This window comes from Manacus candei, unplaced genomic scaffold (assembly GCF_025592945.1).
Source record: "Manacus candei isolate 608988 ecotype Guabito, Panama unplaced genomic scaffold, ASM2559294v1 h1tg000013l, whole genome shotgun sequence".
NCBI classification, from domain to species: Eukaryota; Metazoa; Chordata; class Aves; order Passeriformes; family Pipridae; genus Manacus; species Manacus candei.
In genome coordinates, this window is record NW_026138061.1 from 9900707 (window position 1) to 9923267 (window position 22561).

At 37.8% G+C, this 22561-nt stretch overlaps 1 protein-coding gene across 6 annotated transcripts in view; it reads right to left on the bottom strand.

The window, feature by feature from the left end:
- The window catches only part of FAM135B (family with sequence similarity 135 member B), a 250483-nt gene that overhangs the window by 34708 nt on the left and 193214 nt on the right, over window positions 1-22561 (bottom strand). For all 6 annotated transcript variants that reach the window (XR_007902926.1, XM_051778447.1, XM_051778448.1 and 3 more), the window contains 2 exons: window positions 4112-4265; window positions 1390-1439 (listed from right to left, as the gene is read on the bottom strand). Coding sequence is in view for 5 of the 6 variants with exons in the window: in XM_051778447.1 (XP_051634407.1) it covers window positions 1390-1439; window positions 4112-4265 (204 nt within the window). In the remaining variant the exon portion in view is untranslated. The remainder of the gene's footprint in view (window positions 1-1389; window positions 1440-4111; window positions 4266-22561) is intronic.

The window sequence follows — 22561 nt, forward strand, 5'->3', positions numbered from 1 at the left end:
ACTGCGGTGATGGTCAGGGCTGCACCTATGTCCTACCAATATTGTGCAAGGTCTCAACTTCTGTATCAAGTCCCTGCATACTCACTGTCTTTATAATCAAATAGATACATAGAAAGCTGTCATCCTATGATTCTAAGGCAAAACATTTTCCAGCATACAGGAAAATCTACAGAACCGGCTGTTCTGGCTGTTTTGTTTCCCTATCTGTTGCCACACTGTCCTCATCAGATTTCAAGCACCAGTCAAAGCAGACTGGTTTTATTAATATTGCCATGTAAAACAAGTCAATAAGATCTCAGGAAGAAAAATTGCACAGGAAGTAGAAAATACAGAGAAATTAATGATGCCATTTTCTGATGTATGCCAAGCCAAATCTGATTTTCACAGACTCATAGAAAATCAGTCCAGAGGAGACTCTAGATTGTGTTGTCTGTCCTATACTCTTACAACTTCTAAATCTAGTAAAGTTGAGCCCAATAACTTACGTTTTTCTAAATCAATTTTATATGAAATGAGATTTCTTGAAAAGTATCCAAGTTAGGACTTAAAACTAATAAATTTTTAATTTCAAACAGTTTTTAAGTCATGGACGACAAACATTACCCCACATTTTGTAACAGGAGTGTAAATGAACTTCCTGTTAGGTTTGGACTCATCTTCCTCCTTCGTTATCAAATTCAGTTCCCTGGGAAAATGGTGGAGTTATCAAAACTGTAATTGTTCAAAAAAATTAGTAGATGATATGGTTTACTGGGCATGGTGATATTTGGTCAGAGGTTGAACTTGATGATCTTGGAGGTCTTTCCTAATCTTAATGATTCTATGGTTCTATGATAAATAAAATCTATTAAATGTCTTATTCTAAAACACTTTTTCCAGAGATCAGCTGGTGCTTGCATTCCTCCCTGTCACCCTTGATGACTTGTCTATGTCTCACTTGAAATAAAATTGGCAGAAAGCAAGCTCAAGAGAGTAGTTCAGTCACTTCTGTGCCAAAATAACTTTTTTCCTCCCATGAGCCTTCTTGCACTTTTAGGTATTTTTATTTGAAAAGATGTGGTTGTACAACCTGCCAAGGCATCTTTTCTCCTGTCAGCAGAAAAGCTGTAATTGCAACCTACCCCAAATAATTTTTTTCTTCATACTGATACTCAGGACTAGGCTCACTGAAGGATGTTAGAGTAATCCAGCTGGTGACTTGTTAAAAGTGACAGGAACACCTTGTACGTGACTAATCAAAATGATGTGAAACAATTGGTGGAAGAGAAACAAACTTTCTAATGGCACCAAACTTCCTTTCTCCCGGCTCTGATATGTGAGTGGCCTGTCCCAGTGCACTTGAAAAATGGACCTGAAAAACCTATGGGTAGATTCTGCTGAAGAAAATACCTGCAGCTCCATACAAAGCTGGGACAACGTCTCTTCCACAGATAGCTCCTCTGGGAAAAAAACACAAAGAAAGAGATCAGGTTTGAGAACAGCAGACGTGAAATGTTAATGCTCTGGTGTTTAGTCATGTGAGGTCAATTTATGACCTCATGTTTATTCATGAGGTCAATTGTCACTTGCCTGACAGGCAAGTTCCTATTTGGACATGGGCACTCCACAACCCACCTTGTACTGATGCAGGTGCAACTTCTGCTCCTGAAACCTAGACCACTAGACCAGTAGAAGTTGTTGTTGTGAAGACAAAGACAACAGAATTTGGCTTTTTTGGCTTTTCATTGCCTACTCTCTCTTTTGCTAGGAGTTTTCTTATTAGCCTTTGGTATTTATGACCAACTGCAGAACTGAATGCAAAGTCTGAGCAAATGACGTGCAGAAAGTGGTGATTCCTGGTATGTTACAAAGGACTGTGTAACAATACCAGATGCCTGACTAGTAAAAGATTGGGCATCTGCACTGCCTTGGGAAGTTTGAAGCACCTCATTACTACATCAAGGAGCAGTGTTTTGATGCAGTCCTGAGAGAATCCAGCACAGGGACACTCCACTTTACATTCACTGTGGACTATAAGGCAAAGGAGGACATCAATCAACTCTGTAACTTTGGCAGATTGATTTTGCAATGCGGAACTTTCTAATAGTATCCGTGAAAAAATAAAGCAGGAACAAGGCAGAACAACTAACAAGCCAATCCCCTGCCCAGTCCCCAAATGATTCTTCTCAAACAGTACTAATAAATGGGAAAGGACAGGCCAAGATCAGAGTACCTTGAAAAGACCTAATCTTAGCTGGTAAAATTTGGGAAATAATTGTTACTATTTTTAATGTCTAAACTAAGATATTATTTTTTTTAATATACTACTCAGGGAGCTAGGAAAAAAATAATTAAGGAAGTGTGTAGAGATTTATAGTCTTGGATTTGTCTTAAACTTCTGTAGAAACCTATGATGAGATTATTCTGACCAATACAGCAGTTACAGTTGAGTCATTTACATTTTTCCCCTAGTCAGTGGATAAATATAGCAATTACAAGGTGCATTTCATGCCATCCCAAAAGTAGAAAGCATTACCTATCTTAGATAACATATTTTTAAATGGACCTGTTTCACCCCAATAGTTGCAAGGAGACAGATATAAAAATTTGATTTACGTTCATCTCTCTCAGTGAATCTTACACCCCATGATTTTATTGAGTTTTCCAACAGGTGTCAGAAGATCAACCTTAAAATCAAATCTTCAGTAGGTTTTCAGACTGTGAATAAAATGATACAAATAGCACTCTGCTCAAGAGGCTAAAAAGGGTATTTGCATTTAGCAAATTTGCATGTGTTGCAAGAAGTACATTTGCAAATGTAGTGCCTGCCTCAGTACCAGTAATCATTTGAAATCCTAGCAAATTTTATTTAGAAAACCTGTCTGTGCTCTAAGGCGGTTCTGGAGTTGTGGTCAAGCAATGAAACATAACTCTTACATCTCCCAACCTATAACCCTGCCTGAGTGAGCCACAAATCTTTTATTATATGTGCCTGATAATCCAGATGCATGAAGCAGGAGTTTTGTTTCATGTTGTATTCTGTCTGAGAGCTCATAAATTCCAAATTAAAATGCTGTAATTTTTTTCCTCTCGTAGCTGGATTGAGTAACACATTATGTACTCTTACCACCCTATCTATGACTTTTAGGCAACCTTGAAGGGAAATATACATTGGGAAACAAGACATGGAGTGAAAAATAGGAGCTATCAAGTCCATAAGTGTGTGAAGCATAATGTATTGTGTTTGATGGTTCTTGTATACAAGCACTATACTGGAAAATGCATTTTACTCCCTTTCAAAACCTGCTGGCCAATGCAATTGACCCTCCTAATGTAATTATCTCTGCAACATAACAAACTGATAATTCAAAACCTGCACATAGAAACACAACAGCTCAAAAATGCAGATGTGAAATTATGGGTCACAGTTCTTGAATTCAAAGAAACAGGTGGGAGAGCAGGAATCAGTCAGGAATGTCTCTCATTTGCATAGGAGCTCATGCTGTCATTACAAAGATGACTAAACACAAATTGCAGAGCTCCATGCAGCAAATCTAGCCAGCATTTTCACATTGGGCCTAACAGGCCTGACCAGCCAAAAAAATCTTCTGCCAAAACCAGAAAATCTATTAAACAATTGAATTAGGAAGCAAATCAGAATAATTTTGAAGAGCAAGATGTAATTGGCAGGGGAGAAATACATTGTGAATTATAAAGAAAAGAATATTATTTGAAACCACTCATATCACCTTTCAGATTTTTCTTTTCAATTTAAAAAAAATGTTTACTCAGGAAAAAAATTATGTTAAAGTCTTCCCTAGATTTCATGGACATTCAGAACTGGAATTTCCACTTTTGAAAATGCAACTGAGGCCAAAAATCACTGAAAGGCAAGTATTTTGAGAAATTTATCAAAATATTTTCTCCCTATACACATTAGGCCACATCCTATAAAAGGATCCATCTAAGTTGAGGATTTATTTTGACAGTGTGCCAAAATAAATACTAATCAGAAAATAGAGATGAAAATCCTTTTCATTCTCTAAAGAACCCAAGAATTTTGGTACTGAAATGCATGTTGATAATGCAGCACTGTAAAATATTCAGTGATTTTAAATGTCTGTTCACTTACCCAACTTCAGCTGTGGCAAATCAGGAATCTCATTCATTATGAGGGTGTAGTACGTGTGAAGTCCTCTTTGAGCATTCAGGAGCAGAAGACAGAGGTCTTTATGCCATTTGTATGCATGCTGCATGCAGTTTTCAGATGGGACATAAAAGCTGCCCTGCGAAGCAAAAATATCAAGAAAATAAAATACAGAGATTAAAATTCATGGTCTCAACTTGTGCTAGAGATTTCCACAAAACCCCAGTTATGGAGAGCCTTTCATTTCTTTTTACAAGGGTATATAGTGATAGGACAAGGGGTAATGGCTTTAAACTAAAAGATATTGGATATTAGGAAGAAACTATTTACTGTGAGGGTGTTGAGGGTCTGAAACAGGTTGCCCAGAGAAGTTGCGGCTGCCCCATCCCTGAAGTGTTCACGGCCAGGGTGGATGGGGCTTGAAGCAACCTGGCCCATGTCAGGGGTGTTGGAACTAAATAGTCTTTAAGGTCCCTTCCAACCATTCTGATTCTGTGGTTCTATGGTTCTAATAAAGCAGATGGCCACAAAGAGAGATTTTAACCATCCCAACCTCCCAGTCACCTAACTAGCTAGATGTGTCATCCAATAGTATCTAATTCCACACATTCATTTTACCCAAGCCATAACAAAACTATTAGGTCCCAGTAATGTTGCCACATGAAAAGACCCTCAGAGCAAACAGTCCAACAGAGAAATCTATCTCTGTCCATCACACACGTCCCACTGTGGAGCCAATGTCTCTCCTCATAACACACCCTCTCTGGCAGAGGAGAAAGGGTGGAAAGGACTATGAAGTTGGTTGCATTCACTTTCCTATTCCATCATATCCTCTTATCCCCTCCTGCAAAGGTTATAGCTTGATGGTATCATGGTTTGCTTTGTTATGTGTATTAGTGAAATAAAAATGCAGATGGCATTGCCATCCTGTCAACAAATATGAACTATTCCTTACTACAGGATCAATGTCTGTATCAGTATATCTCTTGTGGGAAGATGCAACTGGACAGATCACAAACATTTCCCAAACAACACACTTATCCTTAGAACATAATATGAGTTTGCATTAGGGCACCATAAATCAGAAGTTCTAACTACTGTCAAAAAATTCTTATTCTTGTATAAATTACTCATATTTGAAATTCGTAATGTTTAGATTTAAAGTAAAACAACTTATTAATCCATGAGTTTGTGAAACATGGACAATTTGAAATTTAGACCACTGTTTGCCACTTGATGGGGTGAGAATACAATTCTTACATGACAGCTAGGTATTGGCTGCCTTTTTGGACAGTCCAAATATCTGTGCATCTCCAGGAGCAACAGAGAAGCTTCACCAACCACATACTGATTCAGGTCCTGCAATTTTCTCCCTTTGACTTCCCTAAAACCTGTATTTCGAACCTTTTAGCTTGAGCTGGGATGTTCTCCTGAGCTTTCTCACTTAAATCTTCAAGAAGTTAATTAGCATTCTGTGGTAGACACAAAGGGAACTGCTCATCTAGACCCACAGAGAGATGGCTGATAATAATTTATGGAATTGGTTGTTTTTCAAAGGTTTCAAAACTTCCAGCCTCAGCATGAATATTTTTTACTCTCACTACAGATTATAGAAAAGGGGAGCATAAAGAAATGATGCTTCTATTGAAACAATAGAAAATTGGAAGTGAATTGATGTGCAATGTCATAAAAATATGCCCTCTTTTACAATCCATTGCTGATTTTTTTTTAGGTTTAAGTTAATCTGGCATTTAAATGCCACACTGATGAACAGAAGGAAGAATGTGAGCTAATTTCATAGTTTGTATCAATGGTATAGCATGGTGTTATGCATGACTACATTTTAATAGGTCTATTTTCAGCCTTTCTTGGCATAGACTATAGTTGCAAACTAAAAATAAAAAGTAATAGGAAAATGCACCTGCAGGTGGGCTCAAAAATTATGTGAACTAAAGATGTTTAAAATCTTACTCAATTAGTTCAGTTTTGAGTTCTTTAGTGTTTGTCCGTTTCTCTCATGGTACTTTATCAAATTTATCCTTAGCTGAATTGATTAAAATTCTGAGAGACCAGATACTTCAAATTATTGAAGCACAGGGAGAGTATTGCAACAATTTACTTAGTGGCAAAACACAGAAGGAAACACTATTTAAAAAAAAGAAGAAAAACAAAACAATAAAACCAGCCCATTGGGCATTCCATATTAGCAGCACAACTTGGTCATTATTTTAGAAATTTAGAATAGTTTAAGTGGGGACCTTTGGAGATTACCTCATCCAACCACTTACTTAAAAGAGGTCTAATCAGATCAAGGTGCTTAGTGTTGGGTCCTGCTGAGTCTTGAACATCTCTGAAGAGATGGATTCTACTCCCTCTTTGGCAATGTGTCCCAGGGTTTTACCATCTTCACAGTTGGTTTTGGTTTTGTTTTTTTTTGTCTGATATGAATTCAGAATTTCCCAGGTTTCACCTTGCGTGTGTGTAGCCTCTCGTCCCATTCACCATCAAGAAGATGTGGCTTCATCTTCTCTTTGTTTGTTAATCAAGGTAGTTGCAAATGACAGTAACTCTCCCCCCCCCCCCCCCCCCCCCCGAGTCTTCTCTTCTCTGGACTTAACAAGACCAGGTTTCTTGGCCTGTCCTTGTATGTCCTTGTACCTTGTATGCTCCTGTCCCTGAACATGTTGGTGCCTTTTGCAGGACTGGCTCCAATAAATCCATACATCTCTTGTACTGAGGAGCACAGGATAGCAGACACTTCTCTCCATTTCTGAGGACAGGGGAAGGATTGTCTCCCTCAAAGTACTGGAACTGCTTATAGGGTTGCTTTTTTTTGGTAGCACTGTTGTCTACATCAGAGAAATGTATCTGCTTTTGTTGAGAATGACCTCAAATTTTACTTTCTCTTTTGTAGCCTCATGAATGGGAATTTAGCTGTTTTGTGCTCTCTTTCAAACATTTCTGTAGATTAACCCTACAAATCAGGATTTATCGGGGACTAGGTTGGTTTTTTACCATCAGAAATAAGTTACCTCCCAATTAAACTTTTCAGAGATCCAGAATCCTCTGAAATCAAGAGAAAGAGCAGTCTTTGCACTATTTTGGTCATATTCTGTACAATACAGTCTAGATTTTCATTCTGCAAAAGGAGATGCTTTAGGATGGAAAAAGTACAGCTAGAAAATGGTGCAGTCCTCTAAAGTAATATTGGTTTTCTGCATAAGTAGGATCATATTGAGTCCATACAGGCTGTTCTTTCTGCTCCCTCCTTAGAGGAATACCATCTTCTAATATTAAGCACTAATTGAATAGAGACTATATCAGTGTACTTATCACAGTGAAAGGTTCCAGTTTTATACCTTCCACCTCAAGAGAAAACATGTAAGGAAAAAGATTTTCAAATATCTTCATTAAAAACATCAATAAGAAAATTCCAGGTTCTGAGAAAAGGACTCATGTAGGCAAACTTAGATCTCTGTTTCTGAGCTACCATCTCTGATGAGACATGGAGAACTGATAAATAAAAACATGTTGCTGGGGAATGATTGTTTTCATCACAAAACTGACATCTCAAAACAACTGAACTGTGGTCACTTTCTCCCCTTAATTATGAAGGAAGCACAGGACAACTGAGCACAGGTTCTACACTGTAGACACAGAATTAGAAGCACTGAGTACAACCACAATGGACAGGTAAGATTTCCTCTGACGTTGCTGTCCATTGTGATGGAACTTTCTTCAAACTACAGTAAGACATGGTTGGAATACGTTTGGATAGAGACCTGAAAAGATTGCTTCAAGATCTCTTTTCTCTTCCTGATCCAGCTCTCTGGGAGGAGCATCTGTGCCAAAGAAAGGTGCTATGTTCTGAGAATGCCATTGCATGAGAGGAACAGCACTGCACAGTCCAGGCCATGCCATGCATGAGTAAGAGGCCATATCATTAAGCTGAGGCATTTTGATGAAATTCTATGAAATGGTAACTGGCTTTGAAACCCTTTTGTTTAATGGGAACATCCATCCTAATTTAAAAATCTTTTTGTCAAGACAGAAAGTGAGTGTGACAGAAAAAAGAGGACAGGCTTCAAATTTCTGGTCCTTTGGTGACTTAAAGACATTACTGCTCTCACAGGGCTGCTTCTTCTGAAAGTTGACACACACATACAGGATGCAGAGCAGGGCATTAGAGAGATTATTAAACCCACCTCAGGGACGGTTTAAACTAATGTGAACTAAGGTCTGTGCATCCTTGTCTGCAGGGACTCCAGCAGGGCAGGCATCTGTCAGGTGATGCCATCTTATAAACTGCTGCAGCTAAATCAACTCATCTGTCACTGTTCAGTAAGCTGAGAAATGTCAAGAAATATCTTCCATTGGGATGGTCTAAAGATTGCAAACCTTTCCCACTCTCTATTTTAATTGCATCTTCTGTTCATTTATTCAGGTAAACCCCTATTTCCTTGGTTATAGCCTGAAACAGGGATCCAGACTACAATACTAGCAAATCAAGTTCAGAAACAAATATTTCACACACTATTCTAAGGGAAAACACTATTGTAAAAGTAGCACTCAGGAAAAACAGTGGCTATGACCCATTAAACAACTACAGCTCAGCTTTCTAGGTTTCTTGAATCAGGAGGACAGATATTTGTTTACTTCTGGTTAAAACAAATCTCCTATTAAAACAAAAAATTCATTCTGAAGCTGACAATCCCATCTTGCACAAAGGCTGGTGGCTGCCCTGGTCTTGTAAGATCCTTATGAAAGTACACGTTGGTTTCCTTCGTAAAAATTTTCATAGCCTTTTGAGCTAATTCCTTTGGTCTACTGTTATTTTAATTCCATTAGTCTGTAGGTAGACAGATTTTCCTATGCTGGTTGTAAAATGTATCTGCATGATTTCCTAGTCCAAGACCCTCTCTGTCTGTCATGGTAGACTGTATCTCTGGCTTTTGCCCTTTCCTATTTCTGAAAATTTTTGGAGGACATGAATGCCTGACAAATTTCACTTCAATACTTAAGACCTAAAGGTACTCTGATAGCAAAGCTGGATGACAACACAGAAGTTAATTGTACTGACAAAAAAGGATTTCTTCTACTGTGCCAACATCATCAGAGGCAAAAAAGATCAAGAAAGCCAAGATATGATGAAAAAGAGGCAGCCTGGAAACTCATCCAATACAAGATGGAAATTCTGCTTAGCCCTCCTTTTGTTGTGAATGTATTTATACGAATATTTTTCATTGTCTTTTAAGTAGTAGCCAAATTAAATTCTAGTTGGGCTTTGACTGTTCTAATTTTCTCCCTGCATAACCTCACAACACCCTCTTGAGTTTCCTGCCCCTTCTTCCAAAGGCCATAAACTCTCTCCATCTTAAGCTCTCTTCTCATGAAAAATCATGTGAATATAGGCTTAATTCTTCCATTTCTCTTTTTACTGTGAAATGATCATCATCAAGAATACAATCATAGAATGATTTGGATTGGAAAGACCTTAAAGATCACCTAGTTCCAACCCCCCTGCCATGGGTAAGGAGACCTCCCACTGCATGATCACATAAAGAAAAACCTCATCAAATGTCAGATGAAAACAACTGCCTATTGTTTTGGAAATGTAAAGGCTTCGGTTCAATTTGATCATGTTGTGCAAAACTAGACCCCAACTGGACTGTCACTGTCCTTTGTCCATCTATCTTCTAAGATGTTCTGCTAGATTTACCCAGCCAAGTAAAATAGCCTGCAATATCAACAGCTCCAAAAAAATTAAAGATTCTGGGCAATATCCCCGCTGAATACATTTAAATAAATCAGCCTTTTAAATGAAAAGGTTTCCCGTGTAAAGCTTTTTTCAGTCAACGGATTTCTCCTGTAATTAGAGTGTATTGCTTTATAAATGTACTTTTCCTTTATAAGAAGAGAAAGGAAAATTACTTGCAAAAAGCAAACATCTTCATTAAATAAAGTTCATGCCAATTCATTATTCAAATGCAGAGAACAATTTGTGGATATGCACTTCCAGTATACTGAGTCCATCTAGTTTCAAAAGGCACCAACTGGATTTTATTCTTTGTAAATACAGTAAGTAGCTTGTATATGTTATGTATTAAAGCATGTATATGTTTTGTATTAAAGCAATTTCATAAGCTATGTTAAGTATATGCAATGTTCAAGAACAGCACTAACAGTTGGTAAATGAGACCCTTTATGTTTAATTTAATTCTTAACACATTTCACAATTCAGATTCAAATTGCTTGTCAAGAATTTTAGGATACTAAAAAGCCATTCCAGACTAACTAGACTAAGTTTTACTGTTTCCAAGAGTATTCCAGTAGCAGAGAGATCTAGCCTACCTTACCTACTTCTGTGAGAGATCTAGAGAACTGCCAGGAACAGAGGAATAAATCTCAGCATCCCAAGGTGAATACAATTTCTGAGTCCAGAGCACATGCCCATTCATCTGCAAGCCCATTTTGATCCTCTAACATGTAAATTTCATTGTAGCTGCAAACTCAAGAATCAAGGAATTTCTTCATCTCTACTTTGGACGCTGTTTTCTAAGGTAGGAAATTTCCTGTTATTTGGTGGTTGGAAATGAAACTGTAGTTATGGCTTGAGCTAGAATCGAGTGTTTACACCTCATTATCACTTTTTTCTCTAAAAGTAAGAGGATTAAATGATAAAAAATTCTGATAATTAGAGGTGTGACTGAAGGATGTGAACTGAAGAATACTCTTTCACATATGTAGGAACACAAATGACAAAGAGAGATAATTTATGTTATAATTAATGGGGGGGGGGAAAAAGCAAACCAGAAAGGGAACCAAGAGTTGCATCATGCAACTTATATTATGCCAGTTTCTTGTACTTGTTAATTATTTCATAAATATTTATATCTGCAAAGTTTTTTTAAGGAAAAAAAAAACCAAAAACCAACAAAACCTCTGTGGTCTTCTGTGACCACTTCTCCACATGCATCATCGAATGTCCTTGAATATCTTAAATTCCCTATGAAACGACTCATTAATATCTCAACTGTTTATGAAAGACTGTTCTAGAAATACCTCTGCAGGAATATTTCCCAATGGCCAACCACAGGAGTCTCATCTGTGTTTGGTTTCTGTCTCAGGAACCTCCCACCAGGGAACCCTCAGGGTGTTTGTCACTGTGACAAAGCACAAAAGTTATCTGACCAAAATTCCCACCCAGAAAGGTTCTACAGCAATGGGTTAGTGCTGATTTGTTGTTGCCTCCTCCTCTCAGGTTGATTCATTATCTCATCTATACAGCTGATAAACAGAGGAATTCCTGGACCACCAGTGAATTAACACCTAAATGCACTGGGTGTCCACACAGACAGAGCCCTGACACCCTACTATTCCAGAACTATAGGATGAACTTGAACTTCATATTTTTAACACACTTATCACTTAAATTCATACCCCTTGACACTGATGCTAAAATGTTTTGTATCATAGAAGCTGAAAAGTCTTTCAGAAGCATAATTTCTAAAATATTCATATTACTTATATTGCAGTAAAGACAGAGACCCCAATAAAAAGAGAGTCTGCTAACCCTCCACAGAGATAGAAAGCAAATATAGATTTACTAAATGGCTAAAATTATTTTCGTTTTTAATTTATCCTGAACATCAATTCTTTCCTTCCTTTAACCATATTTTATTTCATGCTGAGAAACCAAGAATAGACACCTACAGATGTTCCCTTTTCACGTGAAGGCACACGCATGACTACACATGTTGAGGGAGATATGATATATCCCTGTTAATCAAATCAGTGTTGTGAATGCAAAATGTAAAATCTACAGCTTGAACAGTGGTGGGAAAAGGACAAGTTTTTACTCTATTTTTTGAAACTTGTTGCCTGTCAGAAATTGTTTTTGCCTTAAAGAGGTTATCAAGTAAATATGTCAAAACTGAACTCTCAGAGAAGACCAAAGAGGCAAAGAATGTCTTCTGAGTCATTCTTATGGTAGAAATTACATGAAATTCAAAGGGAATAAAAGAACACAGATTATTTTAAATTAACAAATTTCAATCAGAATATTTTAGCAGGAAAAAACAAACAAACAAAAAAACCCAGAAAAATTCTGCTTTTGAGTTGACTGAGAAAATTTTTATAAATATATACGGTATATATAGAAAAATATCTATGTAAACATATAGAGTTTTTGTAGATGTTTAGATTGGCTATTAGGAAAGATTTCTCCACTAAAAGGGTTGTCAGGCATAGGAACAGGTTGCCCAGGGAAGTGGTGGAATCACCATTCCTGGAAGTGTTCGAAAAGCATGTGGATGTGGCACTTGAGGACACGGTTTAATGGTGAACATGATGGTGGTGCTGAGTTGACAGTTGGACTTGAGGATTTTAAATGTCTTTTCCAACCTTAACGATTCTATGATTCCATATGTGTGTAAATATGCATATTTACATCTCCAATAAGCTATGGAAAAATGCCAAACCAAAACAACTCCCCCTCAATAATTCATTCATCAACATAAACAACTTCTACATTCCTGTGCCAGGCAGTGAAAAATTACTGGCAAATATGAAAATAAACCATAGTTCAAATCCATGGAAGTCCACGGTGGCACAATTTGTGGATGCCATTCTGTGGTGACATTCTGTTTCTTCTCAGCCTTGTTTCCTCAGCAAACACAGCGTGTTCAAGACGCTATCTGTGTATGTGTCACTCTGCCAGTGCTCCCAACGATTTTCTAAGTGGTGGCTGAATTTATCCCTCTTTCAGATAGAAAAAAAGTCATGAAATATCTAAAGGTGTGGTAAAAATGGGCAGCCAAGAAAAAAAAGTGAGTATTTATCTAACAGAGCAAACACAGACTACATATAGCAGGCGTGGTACACAAACTTTGATCCTATCTGGCAGCAAAACAATGCATCTCTCTGTTCTCCATCTATCAGAAGCAGAACTTTCTTGAGGGTTGGGTGACAACCACATAAGCTAGCTCCTATAAACCTCTTTCCTTTAATATCCAATAACAGGAATACAGTAAGCTTATGGGAGAAACAGTTAGGGAAAATTGGAAAAATTAAGTGCTTTCCATTAAACAAAGTAAAACCTGGAACTAAACATTTAAGATGAACAGATACAGTAGACTAGGATGCACTTGAAAGTGCATAATCTATCAACTTAATAAATGGCTTTGTTTGTATTGATTTCATCATCATCATGGCTGGGTTTCGTGAACAAAGATTTGGGGATTTACTGGCCTACTATTTGATATGATGGTTCATTAACCAAAGTTCTAAAATTAAAATAAAATAATTATATTATATTTAAATTTGATTTCTGTTACACTAATGACACTAAAATGTCAATAAAGGAAAATAGTTAAAAAAAATTGACAATATATAGAAGGCTTTATGATATGCTTCTCACTAAATCTGCTTTGTAAGAAAACATAGGTTGGTATTTCATAAATACAAGATACAATTTGACATTTATATTACCTCTAAAATTTGGAACTATTTTACCAAACCACTGGAATTATAATGCAGTAGAAAAAATATTTGACATTGCAGTCAGGTTTAGTGATAATTTACACTTTGTACAAAATTAGCAGGTAGAAAGTATTTGACTTGAGACCCATGAGGCTTGAAAAAGAGCATCCTCTGGACAGGTAGAAGAGAATTATGCTGGTTGGCTCTAATGATTGTGTCTTGTGGTTTCAATACTAGAAGTTACTGCTCTAAACACAGACTGTAGATTTCTTAATTACAAGTGGATGAGGAAGAAGTAGTGACCAAGAAAGTATTTGATAGAAAAAATTCCATCCATCAAAAATATCAGTCTATCATTCTAGTAAACAAAAATGCTTCACAGTTCACACCAATTTCCCTTTAAGTTATTCTAGCACAAAAATCTGAAAAACCACTGACAAAGATCTAAATATCTCATACTGACCCTCTTAAAAAAAAAAAAATTTTGATTTTTCATTTAAAATATAATTTCTGGTTTTCTTGCTTTTTTTTTTAAATTAGAATCATGTTCATATTGCAATATATTGTAGAATTTAAAGGGCAAAAATCCCAAAATGCTTTAATTCATGCATAGGTGTTTTGTTTTCTTGTAGATTTTTTTCCAGATTTTTATTTTAGGGAACATTTCCCAATTTTTTTTAATTTCTATTCAATAAAAATGATGCCAAGTTCTGAAATCTCCTTAGCTTAGAATAGACTGAAGTCTATTTCCCACATCTTTTTTTAAAACTGAACCCAAGGTTACATTATATTCTTTATATCATAACGAGTGCCTACAATCTTGATGGCTTTTAATGTAAAAGCACATGTAGGGTATTCTATAGAAGTTTTTGAACAATTTTGATAATGATAAATAAGAAGGGGAAAAATCCATTTCCTCCACCTGATCCCTAGGGTTATACATCACCACAGAGAAAATTAAAGCCGTAAAAACATTGCTTTAGCAGTAAATTAAGCACAGGGGGAAACATCTCATGAAAGTCAGAACAGTGTTTGACAGGAGGCATACTTCTTCCAAGATGAGCACTGAATCATCTGGCACAAGAAAAGTTGTATGAATCATACATCATAGAATCATGGAACATGCTGAGTTTGAAGGGACCCACAAGGATTATCGAGTCTAACTCCTGGCTCTGCATGGGACACCCCAAGAATCACCTTGTGCCTGAGAGTATTGTCCAAACATTTGAACTCGTTCAGGCTTGGTGCTGTGACCACTGCCCTGGGGAGTCTGTTCCAGTGCCCAGCCACTCTCTGGGGGAAGAATCTTGTCCTAATGTCCAACTTACACCTCCCTGACACAACTTCAGACCATTCCCTCAGGTCCTATCACTGGTCACCACAGAGAAGAGATCAGTGCCTGCCCCTCCTCTTCCTCTCCTGCAATGAGGTCTCCCCTCAGTCTTCCCTTCTCTGGGCTGCAAAAGCCAAGTGCCCTCAGTGGCTCCCCTCAAGGCCCTTCACCATCTTCATAGCCCTTCAAAATCTTCATATCCCTTCTTTGGATACTCTCTAATGGCTTAATATCTTTCTTATATCATGGTACCCGAAACGGTCACAATATTCAGGGTGAGGTCACCCCAGTGCAGAGCAGAGTGGGACGATCCCCTCCCTCCCCCAGACGGTGATGCTTTGCTGATGTCCCCCAGAACATGGTTGGCTCTCCTGGCTGCCAGGGCACTGCTGACTCATATTCAACTTGCCATTGACCAGGACCCCCAGGTCCCTTTCCTGGCATTGCTTTCCAGCATCTCATTCCCCGATCTGTCCGTACATCTGGGTTTGCCCCACCCCAGGTGCAGAATCTGGAACTCACCCTTGTTAAACTTTATATTGTTGGTGATTGCCCATCTCTCTATTTCCTCCCCCTGAGGGAGTCCACAGCTACTCCCAATTTAGTGTTGTCAGCAAACTTAGCATTTCTTTGAGTTCTGTGTCTAAGTCATTTACGAAGATGTTGAAGAAAACTGGGCCGAGGATGGAGCCCTGTGAAACCCCACTGGTGACAACATCAGGCTGATGTCACCCCATCCACTATTACCCCCAAGTATGCTTTAATTTCCCTCTGTGAGATACAAGTATAAAAATGACACATATTAGTCCATATCTTTCTATTGTTATTATGAAATCTCCATAGAGAACATTCACAAAGCAAACTGAGATATCCTTGGGCTAAGAGACGATAGAGCAATACTGAATAATTACAATTTTATGGGGAAAAAATATTTTAATATAATTGTTTATGCAGAAAAAAGGAGGCAGATAGAAAGAAAGAAAGCTGGTTTTTATATGCAATTATAAATTAAATATTTATTAATACATACCCATTAAAGTGTAAATTCTGATCTCCTAAACAAAAATAAAACAGTAGAGACATCAGAAAGGGTCTTAATACATTGTCCTTCCTGATTAAAGAGAGTCCATGCTGCCTATTCACAGATAAGGAAAGCAAATCCACTCCTTCTTCTGTGATCAAACAAGGACCCCCGAGCTGAAGAGCTGCCTTGTTATTACTCATCACTGCAGGCAGCAGCACAAAACCAGTCAGTTTTTAAAGGACACTTGTTAACATTTTTTTGTCTCTTCCACCTGTATGTACACACTCACACATACATAAGGAAATCCTGTTCAGTGACATTAACACAGTTAGGCCATCAGAATTGACATTCAGGTCATCAGAAAATGCCGAAAATGCCAAAAATGGTTTGATTCAATTTGTATACCTAGCAACAGGGAAGGATATGTTCAGCTGCGCTTCCGGTTGGGGTGGAAATGGCTTTATGCTGTGTAATCATGCAGATTGGCAGTTGGCAGAGGAGTTTTTTCTCTTTACATCAATGCTATATACTGTCGGATATTAAGTACATGAATAAATAACTAAATATCTAAACAAACAAATAAGTGTGTCCCTGGACTTTATAGCATATTAATGGTTTTGTTCACAAATGTTTGCAATTAATTACAAAACGGTCAAGGATCAAAGCTCTAATACATGTCACAGTTTGCTTACATAAGAATGGTGAGATTAGTATCTAGCAAAATTTTTTGCATTTAAACTGTAAACATGTCCAGCTCAACTTATCAGCCTGGAATACCTCCATAGCAGATAGAGAGGAACAGGCATTTTTGGAACACAGTTCATCCACTCTACTTCAAATGCTGATGTTATAGAATCATGAAATGGTTTGGTTTGGAAGTACTCCTAAAGGTCATCCAATTCTAAATCCTCACCATGGGCAGGGACACCTTTCACTATCCCAGGTTGCTCAGAGCCCCATCCAACCTGGCTGTGAACACTTCCAGAGCTGAGGCATCCACAGCTTCTCTCAGTAACCTGTGCCAGGGCCTCACCACCATCACAGGAAAGAATTTCTTCGCATATTCAGTCAAAATCTGCCCTCTTTCAGCTTAAAACCTTTTCCCCTTGTCCTATCACACGCCCTTGCAAAAATTCCCTCTTCGCCATCCTCATAATGCACTACTCTCCAGAAATACTCCTTTCTTTCCACAGACTGTGTATGAAGGAAACAAACTAGAAGCCCGGATGCAGACAATTCAGAGATGGGCAAAGAAGTTCCCCCCTCAGCACTTATTAAAAAAAAAAAATCATGCAGTTTTAAACAGACAGAACTGTGGCATCCTGAATTTGAAGAGGTGTTTTCTTCTCTCAGACAGGACAAATGTTTCAGACATCATGATCTGGATTCTTTACTCAGAGTAACTGCTGACTCCAAGAAGCTGACAACCAGTCCCAGAGCATGTATTTGTTTAAGTCTAATGTGAGCTTTGGAAATACTCTAACTTAGAGAAAAACTAGGACCTCAATGGAGCTGAGATGGAAGTGGTGTGGAGGGATGTAAAGGTCTCATCTTGTCCTCACAGTGTTCATGTCCATGCAGGAGAGTATGGCCATGGTTGACACAAGAGCCAGCTGAAGATATTTTTCTGATGTACGTGGTTCAGTTTGGACCTAACGAACAAATTAAACTCAGTTCTCTTGCAGATGCCTTTTCTCTCATAGCATTAGTCAGAATATGCCATTAAACACAGTGAATTTCTATCACACTGCATGCACCAAACTACTTTTCTCCATGTTGCCTTCTGAAGCACAGACCCAAAGCAAATGGTCACCATGAAATGTTCTTTATTTAATAAAAGCAACAACAAGGACCATAGCTTCCTATTTAGAAATGCCAGGCTCTATTATGTACTGGCAGTCACTGCCAGAGAGAAAGTGACTTTAGGCTTGGATCTCTGTTCACAAATGACAAGAACCACAGGAATAATTGATTTTACAATTCAGTGCCCAAACTGGGGAAAAAAGGAACGTGTTAAGTCAACTTAGAAAGAAGTATTTCCTTGTTCAGAGTGAAATGATTTTTTCCCCTTTTTTTAAAGACATTTTTCTTAGTTATTGGTTATTCTGACTTCACATTTCAAGACTTGTCACTTGAACACCATAAAAAACCTTTTACAACAAACCTCTTAATGTGCTACAAATACAAATTGAATCATACCTTAAGCTCACCTGTACATTATGAAGCTCAATAAACTATCGTGTGCTGAGTCATGTAACATAGCACAGGATGCCATAGCAATTATTCAACCCGGGGAATAGCAAACAGTAGGATGCAGAGCGGATGTTTGCATGGAAAATATATTCAACCCACTATAGTACATGCCTGTTTCACAGTTTCCCGCAGAGGTGGTGGACTGAGCTCAGCGGTCATATCACTTCCCTCCTGTCTCTGACCACAGTATTCAGGATCTCCCTCTTGTTAGGAAAATATCATGTCAATGGGCTACAACATGTAAGAGGAGAACCAGGTTGACTCTACATCATTGGCATTCCATTAAGATTTTAGAAATAACACCAGTCTCACTGTACTTGTACCACTGCTACTCAATTTCGGACTTTCTGAAGTTTAGTTCCTTTTTTACCTTCCCAAAATGTTCACAGAAAGTGTTTCATAATTAAATATCAAAGGGATCAAGTATTTGATGAGTTCTATTTCTAAGGTATAGTATTATTACTTTTAAGCCTAAAAAACCCAACCACTTGACATCTCGCTACTCTCTTAAAATAAAACTGTTCTCAACTACAAATATGTCCATATATTGAGGAAGAATTATTTACTTCAAACACAGGAACACCAACTTGTCATAAGATAAAGGATGGGGTTTAGTGTTATTGCAGCCTGAAAAATTTGTTTATCTTGAAGACTAAGTTTATTGTTGTTTATTTTGAATCTGAAGGTGCAGTAAAATATATCAGCCAGGATGTTCTGGTACTTATGACCCTACGGGTACACAAATCATGTTCAAGTTATGCACAGCAGTAACTTGAGTTAGAGAAAAATATTTGAATTATAAAGTGAGCTCACTGGTGCAACCCTCTGACTATGGATCAGCCTTACTTATAAGCTGAGCAGAGACAAAAAGCACCCACAGCTAGCAAGTGGGGAATTTGATGACAAAGTGGACTTGGATCCTCATGTATAGAGAAGGAGAAATTAGATGGAGGCATAAGAATGGAATCTTTCTTTGGAATATGTGTAATGAAAAATGGGAGAAGATGGATTGCTGGTTACTCTAAGTAGTATTTTGTTTCTGTACCTCTTCTTTCATGACTGGTGTAAAACTTACAAGTAGAAGCAGAATTTGCTAAGAAGGAAAGACTCAAAGGCAAAGACAGGGATCCTCCTGTCCAAAGAAAAGAATATATAAAGAACCAGACCGGACAAAAGTGCAGGAAGGATATTAAAGGGATGATAAAAAATCAAGTCCCACTTAAATGAGGTGATGAATTTCCTTGTTTCCTGTTTGTATTTTGTCAAAAAGGCCTTTATGAGTTTGATGCTGCCACAAGCACAATGTGAGGACCATTATTTGTGCATCATATAAATGCTGTACAAAATAGGATGTATTCGTTTTTCTTGAGAAACCTAGAATTCAAAGAGGCCAGACACACACACACACACACACACAAATGTATATTTGTCTATATTCCCCATCAATCTGATGTCCTGACTCTTTGCTTTAATCAACGCTCACTGGTATTAGATGTGGGGAACATATATCTACAGTCTTGCAACATGGCATGGTGCCACCAAGAAGACTTGTAAATTATTTTAATAAAAAGGGTATAGGGACATGAACCCCTTGGGATTTGTGATATGTTGTTAATCCTGCCTATAAACAGGATGCTTATAAATTGCACCATTTGATTTCCAAGCTACTACTGCAGATGGACACTTTGAAACCTGGCATTCTGTTCCCTCAGGCTTGGCTTCTTTTACAATAGATACTATCTGAAAACAGGTTCCTAGTGGGTCATTTTGGTTCTTGATCACACAGCATCTCATAGGAGAGAAGAGATGTGGCGCCATCCATGCCCACCCCGATCTATTTGTTTGAGAGCTTTGCCCAGAATTCACTGTGGAGATGTCTGTAATCAGAGCAGTTGCTGCATGCTGGTTAATTAGCTTTGTCTTTGCAAATGGAGATAAAAAATAAAACATTGACAACACTATTTCTGATCTCTTCCTCAGCTTGGTAAATTTAAACATTAGCAGCAATGTCAAACAATAGCTAAAAAGGAAATATTTAGCTGTCTTTTGACAGTGACAAATTACTTCAACCTTTATGGGTTCATTTTTTAAGTAGTTTGACATTTTGTTACCAAGGCAGATTTTTTATTTTATTGTTTCCTTCAGTCTGTTACACAGCCACAAGTGTTACCAAGTAGGTTCCTATGATTCATATGCAAGTGGGAAGAAATCATATCTCTGTTGATAGCATTATTATTTATTATTATTATTATTATTTACAAATGCTCTTGCATATCCCAATGTTTCTACTTCGTTCATGATTGACTTCTCATTTTTCCCCAAAGAGGTGAGTAAAATATGCTGACTTGTATAGGCTCTGTCAAACTGGATCAGGAGAGAAATCCAGCAAGTCTTGTGCTTTACAACCGATCACAGTCAAGTATCAAATACTCACCGACAGGACAGAAGTAAAGAAAACAAATGTAAGACTAAGCCCTGACAGCTTCAGAAATTGCATGCCTTCAGGCAAAGTCTTCCTTAAATTGCCCAAGTATTGGTTTATACCACAGCCCTCACAGTTCCCATTCTTTCAGAACAAGGACTTCAGGAACTGTCAGTGCTGTTATTTTGCACAATCGTGTCAAATCCTACAAAGTTCACAGAAGTACCTTCTGGTAATGTGTTATACCAGCTCTCTTATGGTCTACAGAAATGGGGAAGTGATAATCCCTTTATTGGGTCTAAATGTGCTATTTTTCAGGTTACCTGAATTTTTCCATTATTGTATTGCAAAAGATAATCAGCAGAAGATCTCTTGAAAGATTCTACTTCGAGGTTGCTTGTAAAACTAAACCAAATCCATGTTCCATTCCTTCCCCAGTCATTTTGCTGAAGATAATTCTGCAGCTCAGAGAATCCCATTACTCAGGGATTCACTTCAGGTAATTGAGTCTTCAAAGTGATCAAATGGGTTCCATTATATTTTTCTTTTAGAAACATTTCAAGGCCTGTTTTTAATGAGTATTATTTTATTTCAACCAATGACACCCAGAAAAATCATTTAAAGCTTGTCTTAAAGGCACCTTCTTTCTTGCAAACAATAAGTCTGCACAAAAATTACTGCTCTTTGGCCCAGATGCTGTAATGCTGCTCTGGTTTCTTTGATGTGGGGGGAGGATGTGGTTTCTGTGCCTTTTGCTGCCAGGAAACAGCTCAACGTCTAATCCTGTCATTATGCCACGTTCCTGAACTCTTCACTTATGATACTCTTAGGCAATGAATCATTTATAGGCCTTTCACATGCATGCAAACATACATCAAATGGCAAAGCCAACTATAAAACAATATACAGTCCTTTTTATCCCTACAGAAATCAACAATTTGTATTTTAACACTGAAAGAGAAGTAATGGCTAATCAGAAACTTTCCAGTGTATATAACTTTAGGGCAATTACATTCATCTGCTACAATTTACTGCTATAAAATGGGTCACTTTTGAATAGCTGGAACGGTATAAATTTGTATAGCTATTATATTTTCACAGGTTCATTTTCCTAGCCTAGTAGATACCTCCAGTATTATGCATAGTACATATACCAGCCCTCAAGTAATTTACACTCAGAGACAATCAAATTTCATGAGCTATGAGTAGCTTACCATTTATTCTGCAGGCCTTCACTTTATGGTTTTAAATAAAATACTTTTAATGAGTTTAGTAGAGGAGAAAGAGATTAACTGACTGACAGCTCTGGAGAGTCAAACTGTGTTTGTTTACAAAAGAAACCTAATACATAGATCAAAAACAGAGCTTTATCACCTGCAAAAAATATAACTTAACACTGCTTTGGAGTGCTCCCCTCTGTCCTGCTCAGCCTTTCCCCCCTGCTTCTTATCAACCAACTGTGTCTACTAATGCCAGGTAGACCTTATTCCAACAGAGACATTGTTGATTGCATCAATAAAAACCTGAGAGATGACAATTGTTTTTGCCTTGGGTCGTCAAAGAGTAGACATATAGTGCCTTCAACTGACTTTATGGTTTTATCTTGCACATGAAAAGAGTCTGGGAATATCTTGGGAGGCTTTATAGCAGGCTTTCAATGCTTAATGAGGGCTTAAAGATAGGGACAGACTTTTTGGTAGGGCCTGTTGCAATAGGACAAAGAGTAATGGTTTAAAACTAAGAGAAGGTACATTCAGATATAAGGATGGTATTTTTTATGACAAGGGTGCTGAGACACTGGACCAGGGTGCCCAGAGAGGTGGTAGATGTCCCATCAGTGGAAACATTCAAGGTCGGGTTTGGCAGGGCTGTGAGCCACCTCATCTAGTTGACGATGTCCCTGCTCATTGCAGGGAGATTGCA